A 13330-nucleotide genomic window follows, 5' to 3' on the forward strand; every position below is an offset into this window, starting at 1 on the left:
ACAAGCAGGAAGCTAACCAGTCACAATTGTCACGCTCACAGCGGGGAGTAAGACCAGACTTTACGAATGCCACGCGATCTTGGCATCAAAGCAAGGCACTAAAAGTAATTCACCGAGCATCCAAAGCCGCTGTACGGTGACAAACAGTGGAAAAGCTTGGAGCCGCTAGGAATGCAAGACGACGGCCCCACCCCTGTTTCAAAATCTTGTCGGCCAAAGGAATAACGTGTCAACTTACGTTTCTGAGCATGTGACCTGGACCTCACACGGGTGACAGAACAAGCAGCCAGTCCGTTGCCCGGCAGATCAATTCAATTCAATTCAATTCAATTCAATTTTTATTATCACATAACATGCCTTATACAATCAAAGATTGTGACATAGGTGACTTGTCAGTTTTACACTATATATAACAATACTAAAAATAGACAATAAACTAATAATATACATGGTGTAACATCTTCAAAGAGGTATTTTAATTACAATTATAATGCATTGTTACCATTCATGAAATCTTCTACACTATAGTAACATTTATCTTTCAGATATTTTTCCAGGTCTCTTTTGGTACCTTTTACATTTGGGTCATCCATATCTTTCCATATTTTATTTACAAATTTCATGCCCATATAGTATGGGGTTTTTTCGTATGATTTTAAACGGTGGGTAGGTAACATGTAGCTCATTCTATGTCTAGTATCATATTGATGCAAGAAGAAGTTGCCCTCAAAAAGTTGTGGGTTTCTTTTCGTGAAAGTGAGAGTTTCATAGATGTATATGCTTGGAATGCTCATTAGATCCAGTTTTACAAATAAAGGTTTGCAGTGTTGCTTTGGTTTTGCTCTGGGGTATCCGTGCCGCTTCTCTCACTGCCTCAACGGCACTCGCAGCGAACGTGCCACGCCCCCTTCACGCCAAAGATCGTGTTCTATGAGACGTGGCGCGAGCTATCAATCGCGCAACGGTTCAGTGAGTATCACATCATAGCTTGACAGGAGGTGGTTATATTTTCGTTATTGGTTGTATGTACTACCATTTCAAAGCTGACCACCTCACTGCCTGTTAGAAGAATTTGCAGTGAGTTAAGAGTGCGAATTACGATTGCTGATTTCAGGAAAGCAGAAACTGGCAGTCTGAAACTGTTGGCACATTTCTAAACGTGTCTCTCCACTATTGAGAAGTGAATACTAGGTTAAGTAGGTTAAAAGGCAGAGTGAAAAAAAGTGACCCAGTTAGTATTCGACAGCTCAACCTTTCGATTTCCAGCCACAAACTCTACCATTAACACCAGCTCACCGGTTTGCGAGTTGTATCGCCCTTGCAGCGTTCTGCAGCCACTGAAGATGTCTAGAGTTAGCTAGGTGACGATGGCACCGTTTTCACAACTTAAATTTAGTTCATCATAGTTCAGATAATATGTACCAAATACACTGACGGAAAAAAAATTGCAACAGCAAGAAGGAGTTGGGCGACATAAACGAAAGTCGATAGGCGTGTTTCTCCATCTGAGAGAAGATGTCTATTCAAATTTCGCGCCAGTCGAATAAGAGTGGTGCTAGTAGCTAAATAGACTCTGTAACGGTCATGAGCGTTAGTTACCTTTGACATTGAACGTGGGGAGTTGACATTAGTCAAGAACGCCTTTCGAGTGATAAAAACGCCAATAATACAGAAATACTTGGCAAGAATGTAGCCTCTGTACATTATCACTGACAACGACACTCACGGGAATGTACGGTGGGAAGAAGACCGTGGTCTGAACGGCCACGTGACACTACCGAGAGGGAAGACCGTAGTGCTCGGCGTATGGCTGTGGCGCGGAGTACTGCATCTGCTTCAGCAATTTCAGCAGCAGTTGGTTCCAGAGTGACACAACGAACTGTTACAAATTACGAGGATCACTCCAAACGAAATGCACACTATTTTTGTAAAAATACAGTTTTCATTCTGCATGTGTGAAAGTTTTACAGTGTGTAGATACATCCTTCCCGCTTGGTTTCAAACTTAGTTCAACCTGTTCCCGTGAGTTGCGCCGTCACAGCGTCTCTTCAAGATGGGTGCTACACTTCACGTTCGTCAGAAACAACATGCTGTTATAGAATTCCTGTGCTGTGAAAACGAGACAATGGGAAACATCCACAAGAGGTTGAAAAAGGTGTATGGAGATGCTGCTCTTGATCGCAGTACAGTTAGTCGGTGGGCAAGCAGGTTACGTGATGAAAGCGGGCACGGCAATATTGAGGATTGTCCTCGCAGCGGCACGCCTAGTACTGCACACACTCCAGACAATGTGCAGAGAGTTAACGAATTGGTGACTACTGACAGATGCATCACAGTGAACGAATTGTCACGCTACATTGGGCTAGGGGAAAGACGTGTTGGCGTTAAAAAAGGTTTGTGCCAGGTGGGTTCCCAGGATGTTGACAGTGGCTCACAAAGAAACAAGAAAAACGGTAAGCAGCGAACTTTTGGAACAGTACGAAATGGCGGAGATGAATTTCTTGGAAGATTTGTGACGGGTGATGAAACATGGCCCCATCATTTTTTACCATTTTTGCCAATGGAGTGGCATCATGCAAATTCACCCAAGAAAAAAAAAATCAAAACCACACCTTCTGCTGGAAATGTTATGACTACGGTGTTTTTCGATTCCAAAGTACTCTTGCTTGTTGACATCATGCCAAGTGGAACCACCATAAATTCTGATGCATATGTGACGACACTGAAGAAGCTTCAAGCTCGACTGAGTCGCTTTCGACCACATCGGCAAAAGCAGGATGTTTAGCTGTTGCACGACAATGAACGGCCACATGTCAGTCAAAAAACCATGGAAACGATCACAAAACTCGGATGGACAACACTGAAACACCCGCCTTACAATCCTGACCTGGCTCCATGTGTCTATCATCTCTTTGGGAAACTGAAAGACTCTCTTCGTGGAACAAGGTTTGAAGGTGATGACTCCACTGTGCACGCTGCCAAACAGTGGCTCCAACAGGTTGGTCCAGAATTTTACCGTGCGGGTATACAGGCGCTGGTTCCAAGATGGCGTAAGGCAGTTGAGAGGGATGGAAATTATGTGGAGAAATGAAAATATTGTTCCTAAAGGATGTATCTACACATTGTAAAACTTTCAAACATGTAGAATAAAACATGGATTTTTTTAAAAAATAGTGTGCATTTCTTTTGGAGTGACCCTCGTAGTTACTTCAAGGACAGTTCCGAGCCAGACGCCCTGTAAAGTGCATTTCACTGACCCAAAACCACTACCGTTTGCGACTTCAGTGATGTCAAGCGAGAGCTCATTGGAGGGCAAGGTGGAGGTCTGTTGTGTTTTCTGATGAAAGTTGGTTCTGCCTCGGTGCCAGGGATGGTCGCGTGTCGTTTATCAGGAGACCAGTTGAGGACCTGTCTGTGCGATACACACAGTTTACATACATATGGAGTTTGGTCCTGGGTGCGGACTCATATCACAGCAGGAACACACTCCTGATTATCCCACGCAACGTGAATGCAAATTGACACGTCAGTCTGGTGGTTCGTCCTGTTCTGTTGCCATTCATGATCAGCATACCAGGGGCTCTTTTCCAACAGGACAACGCTCGCCCACATACCGCTGTTGTGACGCAAAATGCTCTACACAGTGCCGAAATGTTGCCTTGGCTTGCTCCATCACCAGATCTGTCTCTAGTGGTGACGTGTGGGACATCATCGGACGACAACTCCGGAGACGCTAACAGCCAGCGCTAACCATCCCTGTATTGACCCACCAACTGCAACAGGCGTGGAACTCTATCCAGAAAACTGATATAAGGCGCCTACAACACAAGGCACACACATCTGAGTGTTTGCATTCAACCTTCTGGCGGTTACATCGGCCTTTAGTGTACCAGAATTTCACATTTGCAATAGTTGGTCTCTGGCTTACATTAATCTGTGATCACGCAATGTTAATCACTTAAATATTTACCTAGAGAAATGTATTCCCGAAATTTCATTACTCTACATTAATTCACTTTTGGTGTTGCGATTCTTTTTCCCATCTGTGTATTTTATAAATTATATTTAAATACACTACTGGCTATTAAAACTGCTACACCAAGAAGAAATGCAGATGATAAACGGGTATTCTTTGAACAAATATATTATACTAGAAATGACATGTGATTACATTTTCACGCAATTTGGGTGTATATATTCTGAGAAATCAGTACGCAGAACAACCACCTCTGGCCGTAACAACGGCCTTGATACGCCTGGGCATTGAGTCATACAGAGCTTGGATGGCGTGTACAGGTACAGCTGCCCATGCAGCTTCAACATGATACCACAGTTCATCAAGAGTAGTGACTGGCGTATTGTGACGAGCCAGATGCTCGGCCACAATTGACCTGACCTTTTCAATTGGTGAGAGATCTGGAGAATGTGCCGGCCAGGACAACAGTCGAACATTTTCTGCATCCAGAAAGGCCCGTACAGGACCTACAACATGCGGTCGTCCATTATCCTGCTGAAATGTAGGGTTTCGCAGGAATCGAATGAAGGGTAGAGCCACGGGTCGTAACACATCTGATATGTAACGTCCACTGTTCAAAGTGCCGTCAATGCGAACAAGAGGTAGCTGAGACGTGTGACCAATGGCACCCCATACCATCACGCCGGGTGATACGCCAGTATGGCGATGACGAATACACGCTTTCAATGTGCATTCACCGCGATGTCGCCAAACACGGATGCGACCATCATGATGCTGTAAACAGAACCTAGTTTCATCCGAAAAAATGGTGCACCAAGGTTCGTCGTTGAGTACACCATCGCAGGCGCTCCTGTCTGTGATGCAGCGACAAGGGTAACCGCAGCCATGGTCTCCGAGCTGATAGTCCATGCTGCTGCAAACGTCGTCGAACTGTTCGTGCAGATGGTTGTTGTCTTGCAAACGTCCCCATCTGTTGACTCAGGGATCGAGACATGCTGCACGATCCGATACAGCCATGTGGATAAGATGCCTGTCATCTCGACTGCTAGTGATACGAGGCCGTTGGGATCCAGCACGGCGTTCCGTATTACCCTCCTGAACCCATCGATTCCATATTCTGCTAACAGTCATTTGATCTCGACTAACGCGAGCAGCAATGTCGCGATACGATAAACCGCAATCGCGATAGGCTACAATCTGACCTTTATCAAAGTTGGAAACGTGATGGCACGCATTTCTTCTCCTTACACGAGGCATCACAACAACGTTTCACCAGGCAACGCCGGTCAACTGCTGTTTGTGTATGAGAAATGGGTTGGAAACTTTCCTCATGTCAGCACGTTGTAGGTGTCGCCACAGACGCCTACCTTGTGTGAATGCTCTGAAAAGCTGAACATTTGCATATCACAGCATCTTCTTTCTGTCGGTTAAATTTCGCGTGTGTAGCGTCGTCTTCGTGGTGTAGCAATGTTAATGGCGGTAGTGTGTTTTCTTCGTAAACCAGTGTGACTATTAGTCAAAACTGAATGAAAATTCCTGTCGCAGTTCTTGAGATAAGCCTGCGTGTACAGACGGACGATATCTAGCGACTTCAGTTTATAGACACACAGATATGCACAGCGGGTAAAGTTCTGTTATTTGTTAAAGATTCTGGTGTTGTAATTGTAATGGCCAGTAATGTAGTAAGTACATAATATATTTGTGACTGCCAGCTTCAGGATTGACATGTTTTATACTAATTCATCTTTAAAGGCAAACATTCAGAGTCTGCTTCTCAACGGTGAACGAAGCTAGTGATAATGAATCGAAAGCGTTGCTGTTCGTGATAGTAGACAAATTTCCGTAGTGGCTAAAAATGTTACAAATTTTGGCAGTATTCTGTCAGGCTGCGAATATCAGATGTCATTATATCAAAATACAGTTGGAAAGATGATCTTAAATAATATTTGGCAGATTTCTGTAGAACACTGAACGAATGGCGTTTCATTTTCAGATCTCACCAAACCTGTGGAATGTAGGCGAATGTCGATAAGCGTGCGAGGTAAGTACCTTAATCATCTTTATAACAAACTAAATTTCGATTGTAGTGAAAATATGTATCACGTTTTGCATAATTTTAATCAGAATTAAATTGATATTCCTTAAATGATAGTTACAGGCAGCTGGGGTAAACGCTGTATCTTGAAACATTAGAAAGAAGTTTGACACACTATTCACGCACTTGTTTATTTAGTTACTGTTATAACTTTATGGAAAGTTGCTTAAATACTATGACGGAGAAAACATTCAATGAATAAGACGTAAATGTACAGTCTGGTCCGAAGACCTATAACCCGCCTTTTTTCTGGTCATGACATTTACTTATTTATTTTCTTATTTCGAGAGTGTCATGTGTGAAATTATTATTATTAACAAAGTTCATAATTTTGTAGGGTGTACTCACCAATTTATCTGCTTCTGCATCAGGCTCATGAAGTCGTCTGCAACATGCTTGTTGCGGCATGATTAAATAATATATACATTTAGATTCAGAAATATTTATTCTAAGATATTTCATAATTGTACAGACATACTTTCAACACTTACATCTTTCTTAAGTCATTACATGCTTCTTGTAGGGAATCTGATACAATACTGCCTCTCTATGCCAACATGGCTGTCACTTTATATATATAAATCCGAACAATCCTCAGTATTGACATAAAGGGTTATTTAATAAAATTACAATTAAAACTGTTGTCTTAACTTAAATGACAAATATCAGGTTACACTAGCACTTATAGAACGAATACATTTATCGATCTTTAACCATTTAACATTTTATAAATGTGCGAATACTCAAATGTGAAATATTAACAATGCTTTAACTATTTTTATAAAATGCAAAAGATACATGGATCGGAAAATGTTCCTACCAACTTACAGGGTGGTCCATTGATATTGACCGGGCCAAATATCTCACGAAACTAGTCTAGCTTGAAGGGGGAACCAGATGGCGCTATGGTTGGTCCGCTAGATGGCGCTGCCATAGATCAAACTGATATCAACTGCGTTTTTTTTAAAATAGGAACCCCAATTTTTTATTACATATTCGTGTAGTACGCAAAGAAATATGAATGTTTTAGTTAGACCACTTTTTTCGCTTTCTGATAGATGGCGCTGTAATAGTCACAAACATATGGGTCACAGTTTTAGACGAACAGTTGGTAACAGGTAGGTTTTATAAATTAAAATACAGAATGTAGGTACGTTTGAACATTGTATTCCGGTTGTTCCAATGTGATACATGTACCTTTGTGAACTTACCATTTCTGAGAACACATGCGTGATTACCTGTAAATACCACATTAATGCAAGAAATGCTCAAAATGATGCCCGTCAACCTCAATGCGTTTGGCAATACGTGTAACGACATTCCTCTTAACAGCGAGTAGTTCGCCTTCCGTATTGTTCGCACATGCATTGACAATGCGCTGACGCATGTTGTCAGGCGTTGTCGGTGGGTCACGATAGCAAATATCCTCCAACTTTCCCCACAGAAAGAAATCCGGGGACGTCAGATCCGGTGAACGTGCGGGCCATGGTGTGGTGCTTCGACGATTAATCCAACTGTCATGAAATATGCTACTCAATACCGCTTCAACTGCACGCGAGCTATGTGTCGGACATACATCAGGTTGGAAGTACATCGCCATTCTGTCATGCAGTGAAACATCTTGTAGTAACATCGGTAGAACATTACGAAGGAAATCAACATACATTGCACCATTTAGATTGCCATCGATAAAATAGGGGCCAATTATCCTTCCTCCCATAATGCCGCACCATACACTAACCCGCCAAGGTCGCTGATGTTCCACTTGTCGCAGCCATCGCGGATTTTCCGTTGCCCAATAGTGCATATTATGCCGGTTTACGTTACCGCTGTTGGTGAATGCCGCTTCATCGCTAAATAGAACGCGTGCAAAAAATCTGTCATCGTCCCGCAATTTCTCTTGTACCCAGTGGCAGAACTGTTCACGACGTTCAAAGTCGTCGCCATGCAATTTCTGGTGCATAGAAATATGGTACGTGTGCAATCGATGTTGATGTAGCATTATCAACACCGACGTTTTTGAGATTCCCGATTCTCGCGCAGTTTGTCTGCTACTGATGTGCGGATTAGCCGCGACAGCAGCTAAAACACCTGCTTGGACATCATCATTTGTAGCAGGTCGTGGCTGACGTTTCCCAAATGGCCAAACACTTCCTGTTTCTTTAAATAACGTAACTATCCGGCGAACGGTCCGCACATTCGGATGATGTCGTCCAGGATACCGAGTAGCATACATAGCACACGCTCGTTGGGCACTTTGATCACAATAGCTATATATCAACACGATATCGACCTTTACCGCAATTGGTAAACGGTCCATTTTAACACGGGTAATGTATCACGAAGCAAATACCGTCTGCACTGGCGGAATGTTACGTGATACCACGTACTTATACTTTTGTGATTATTACAGCGCCATCTATCACAAAGCAAAAAAGTGGTCCAACTAAAACATTCACATTTCTTTACGTACGACATGAATATGTATTAAAATGGGGGTTCCTAGTTAAAAAAAACGCAGTTGATATCCGTTTGACCTACGGCAGCGCCATCTGGCGGGCTACCCATAGCGCCATCTGGTTTCCCCCTTCAAGCTAGACGAGTTTCGTTCTTTGTAGTTTTTTCGTTTGATGCTTATTTCGTGAGATATTTGGCCCGGTCGCTATCAATGGACCATCCTGTATACAGGGTGTTACAGAAAGGTACGGCCAAACTTCCAGGAAACATTCCTCACACACAAAGAAAGAAAATAAGCTATGTGGATATGTGTCCGGAAACGCTTACTTTCCATGTTAGAGCTCATTTTATTACTTCTCTTCAAATCACATTAATCATGGAATGGAAACACACAGCAACAGAGCGTACCAGCGTGACTTCAAACACTTTGTTACAGGAAATGTTCAAAATGTCCTCCGTTAGCGAGGATACATGCATCCACCCTCCGTCGTATGGAATCCCTGGTGTATTGTATCACAGCCGTCCACAACACGAGCACGAAGAGTCTCTACATTTGGTACCGGGGTTGCGTAGACAAGAGCTTTCAAATGCCTCCAGAATTGAAAGGCAAGAGGGTTGAGGTCAGGAGAGCGTGGAGGCCATGGAATTGGTCCGCCTCTATCAATCCATCGGTCACCGAATCTGTTATTGAGAAGCGTACGAACTCTTCGACTGAAATGTGCAGGAGCTCCATCGTGCATGAACCACATGTTGTGTCGTACTTGTAAATGCACATGTCTTAGCAGCACACGTAGAGTATCCCGTATGAAATCGTGATAACGTGCTCCATTGAGCGTAGGTGGAAGAACATGGGGCCCAATCAAGACATCACTAACAATGCCTGCCCAAACGTTCACAGAAAATCTGTGTTGATGACGTGATTGCACAATTGCGTGCGGATTCTCGTCAGCCCACACATGTTGATTGTGAAAATTTACAATTTGTTCACGTTGGAATGAAGCCTCATCCGTAAAGAGAACATTTGCAGTGAAATGAGGATTGGCACATTGTTGGATGAACCATTCGCAGAAGTGTACCCGTGGAGGCCAATCAGCTGCTGATAGTGCCTGCCACGCTGTACATGGTACGGAAACAACTGGTTCTCCCGTAGCACTCTCCATACAGTGACGTGGTCAACGTTACCTTGTACAGCAGCAACTTCTCTGACGCTGACATTAGGGTTATCGTCAACTGCACGAAGAATTGCCTCGTCCATTGCAGGTGTCCTCGTCGTTCTAGGTCTTCCCCAGTCGCGAGTCATAGGCTGAAATGTTCCGTGCTCCCCAAGACGCCGATCAATTGCTTCGATCGTTTTCCTGTCGGGACACCTTCGTTCTGGAAATCTGTCTCAATACAAACGTACCGCGCCACGGCTATTGCTCCGTGCTAATCCATACATCAAATGGGCATCTGCCAACTCCGCATTTGTAAACATTGCACTAACTGCAAAACCACGTTCGTGATGAACACTAACCTGTTGATGCTACGTACTGATGTGCTTGATGCTAGTACTGTAGAGCAATGAGTCGCATGTCAACACAAGCACCGAAGTCAACATTACCTTCCTTCAATTGGGCCAACTAGCGGTGAACCGAGGAAGTATAGTACATACTGACGAAACTAAAATGAGCTCTAACATGGAAATTAAGCGTTTCCGGACACATGTCCACATAAGATCTTTTCTTTATTTGTGTGTGAGGAATGTTGCCTGAAAGTTTGGCCGTACCTTTTTGTAACACCCTGTATGTTTCCGAGTCACCTATTGAGTGTGGCGACATAGGTCTTCGACTTATTATTGACTAAATACTTAAAGAACTACCTATGTTACACGCCACTTAACATTGTCGCTAATTACATTTTAATTTTCTAATCAATTCTGCTTCTCTCAGTTGTTTTTTTATTTAAATACAACAGACTTTAATTTAGTTGATGTTTTAACACAAATCCATCTCAGTTTCAAAGAAATGCCTTTGACCAATGTCACCTAATTACGTTAATTCTAAATGCTTCTACCAATTACAGGACTTATATATTTTAAATGGGTTTCAGTGGACTGTTACGTCTCACATGGCAGATGTATGATAAAAGTTCATACTTAACTTTCCAGCTTGTTTAGTGATCAAGAACATCATTGTGCGCACCATCATCGTCGTGGCACCAAATGAGGCGGTGCCAGGTGTTGTGTGAAGTTTTCCGAAGTACTGGAATTGTGATTTTCTTGAACGCCTCCATAACAGCTTGCTTTACGTCATCAACTGTCTGTCATCGTTGTTTCTTGACACGCTGCTTAATTGTTCCCTACAGGTAATTGCTGCATAATGTCAGATAAGGATTCCTCAGAGACCACTCGATCAACGCTGGCAGATGCCCTGGTCCTCTCCCCATCAACCTCTGGGGTAAAACTTCATCCTAGAACTTCCGATCACGGAGGGAGTACTGGGCAGGAGCCGCATCTTATTGAAGCCAACTGTCAGCAACAACGTTTAATCTATGGAGATTTGGAATAAAACATTCACGCAACATTTGAAAGTAAGAATGTTAATTCACTGCACCATCAAAGAAATACGGCCCTGTGAGATGCCAACTGGGCATTGCAGCACAGATCATAAGGAGTGGGGGATTGTTCTCTAACTCTTCATAATAACATGAGTTTTACTTGCTCCAGAGAAAAAATACCGCTAGGGGGACAAGACCGATAAATTGTACATTCGTCTGAGAAGAAAATTTTGCCACCTGTGGTGCCGTCAAAAACACATCGAGTAATCTTGAGCAAGCTTCTTGTGTTCGCTGCTTGTCCTCAACACTCAAGTCATTTCCGGATGTTGGCCTACAAGATTTTAATTCCAGATCTTTTTTTATGTGTGTCAGCACATCGTTTCTGGAATTCCATGTTCAGCAGATATCTTCCGCAATGCTTTAATAGGAGACCTGGTCACGGAATCCGTCAGTGCTGCATATATTTATTGGTTCAAATGGTTCAAATGGCTCTGAGCACTATGGGACTTAACTTCTGAGGTCATCAGTCCCCTAGAACTTGAACTACTTAAACCTAACTAACCTAAGGACACCACACACATCCATGCCCGAGGCAGGATTCGAACCTACGACCGTAGCGGTCTCGCGGTTCCGGACTGTAGCGCCTAGAACCGCTCGCCACTCCAGCCAGCTTATACTTTTTGTCGTGACCTTCCTTTTTCTATCCAAATGGACCCGGCTCTCGAGACCTTCTGTTGCCATTGCAGTATCGTTCGTTTTGGTGGAGCTTCTGTATGAAATCGTGGAGCAAAGTCCCCTTGCACAAATCTTACGGTTTTCCCGGTGTGTTCACGTTCATGAGCCCATGCACTTGCCAGATCACGTTGTTCCACACTGTAGGTGCTTGTGTGCGCCATCTGAAAAGAAAGAAAAGACATATGAAGTGTACACTGATCAGCCAGGACATTATGACTACCTACCTTATATCTGGTACGTCTACCTTTGGCACGGATAACAGCGGCGACGCTTGGTGGCATGGAAGCTGTGAGGCCTTGGTAAGTCGCTGGAGGGAGTTGGTACCACACGTGCACGCACAAGTCACTGGGGTGGGGGAGATGAGCTGTGACGTCATGTTCAATCACATCCCAGATGTGTTCGATCAGACTTAGATCTGGCCATTTGGGGGACCAGCACATCAAATGGAACTCGGCACTGAGTTCCTGAAACCATGGCCTCACACTCCTGGCCTTGTGACATGGCACATTATCTTGTTGAAAAATGCATTGTCGTCGAGAGACACGATCGTCATGAAGGGGTGTACGTGGTCTGCAACCAATGTGCCATACTCCTCGGCCGTCAGGATGCCTTGCACGCGCTCCACTGGGCACATGAATGTTTCTCATAGTATTATCGAGTCGCCGCCAGCTTGTCTCCGTCCCGCAGTACAGGTGTCAAGGTGCTGTTCCCTTGGAGGACGACGGATTCACCCCCTCCTATCGGCACGATGAAGAAGGTATCGGGATTCATCAGACCGTGCAACTCTCTGCCACTGCGCCAACGTCTAGTGCCGATGCTCACGTGGCATTTCATTCGTAGCTTCATTGGCACGTTCATGCATCGTCGGCTGCGTAGACCCATCGTTAGAAGTGTTCGGTGCACTGTATTCAGTCTCACTTGTGCTCTAACCATCATTTAAGTTTGATGTTTGTTCTGCAACAGATCGCCACCTGTCGTGTTTTAAGAGCCTGCCCAGTCTACGACGTCCTACATCTGTGACGAGGGACGGCTGCGCAACCCCACGACGTCTGGATGTGGTTGCACCTTGGTTTCGCCACGTGTCTAAAACTCTTACCCGACAAATCGTGCAGTTACCAAAATGCTCGTGCCGAGCCTCCGAGCCATCACAACTTGCCCTCGGTCAAACTTACATTGGTCGCGCGCCTTCCCCATTCTACGAGTACATTCGGACAGCACATTCACCGATGGTACATGCACAACGCGTGTGTCTGACTAGCAGTCTTTCCGAGCCATGTGACGCTGCTATCGCCTGGACGAGTTTATATCGACAGTAGGTCGTTGGTCATAATGTTGTGGCTGATCAGTGTAAATATACATCACGACCAAGAAAGAAGGGAGTAACAGAACTTTCGGACCGTACTGCACAACCTTAATTTGAAGAATAATATCACATAAAATTATTACGTACGATGACATTTTGATTTTATAAAGTAATTTGTATGTACAATAACAATTTGCGTAGTAACATCTCTGCTTATGTACTGTCATCG

The 13330-nt window shown here is 43.9% G+C and overlaps 1 protein-coding gene across 1 annotated transcript in view; it reads left to right on the plus strand.

Moving 5' to 3' along the window:
• Window positions 1–13330, plus strand: part of LOC126203802 (uncharacterized) — a 279323-nt gene that overhangs the window by 104530 nt on the left and 161463 nt on the right. Inside the window, exon 6 of the mRNA XM_049938169.1 lies at window positions 5970–6017. Coding sequence (XP_049794126.1) covers window positions 5970–6017 — 48 coding nt within the window. The remainder of the gene's footprint in view (window positions 1–5969; window positions 6018–13330) is intronic.

This window comes from Schistocerca nitens, chromosome 9 (genome assembly GCF_023898315.1).
Source record: "Schistocerca nitens isolate TAMUIC-IGC-003100 chromosome 9, iqSchNite1.1, whole genome shotgun sequence".
Taxonomy (NCBI): Eukaryota; Metazoa; Arthropoda; class Insecta; order Orthoptera; family Acrididae; genus Schistocerca; species Schistocerca nitens.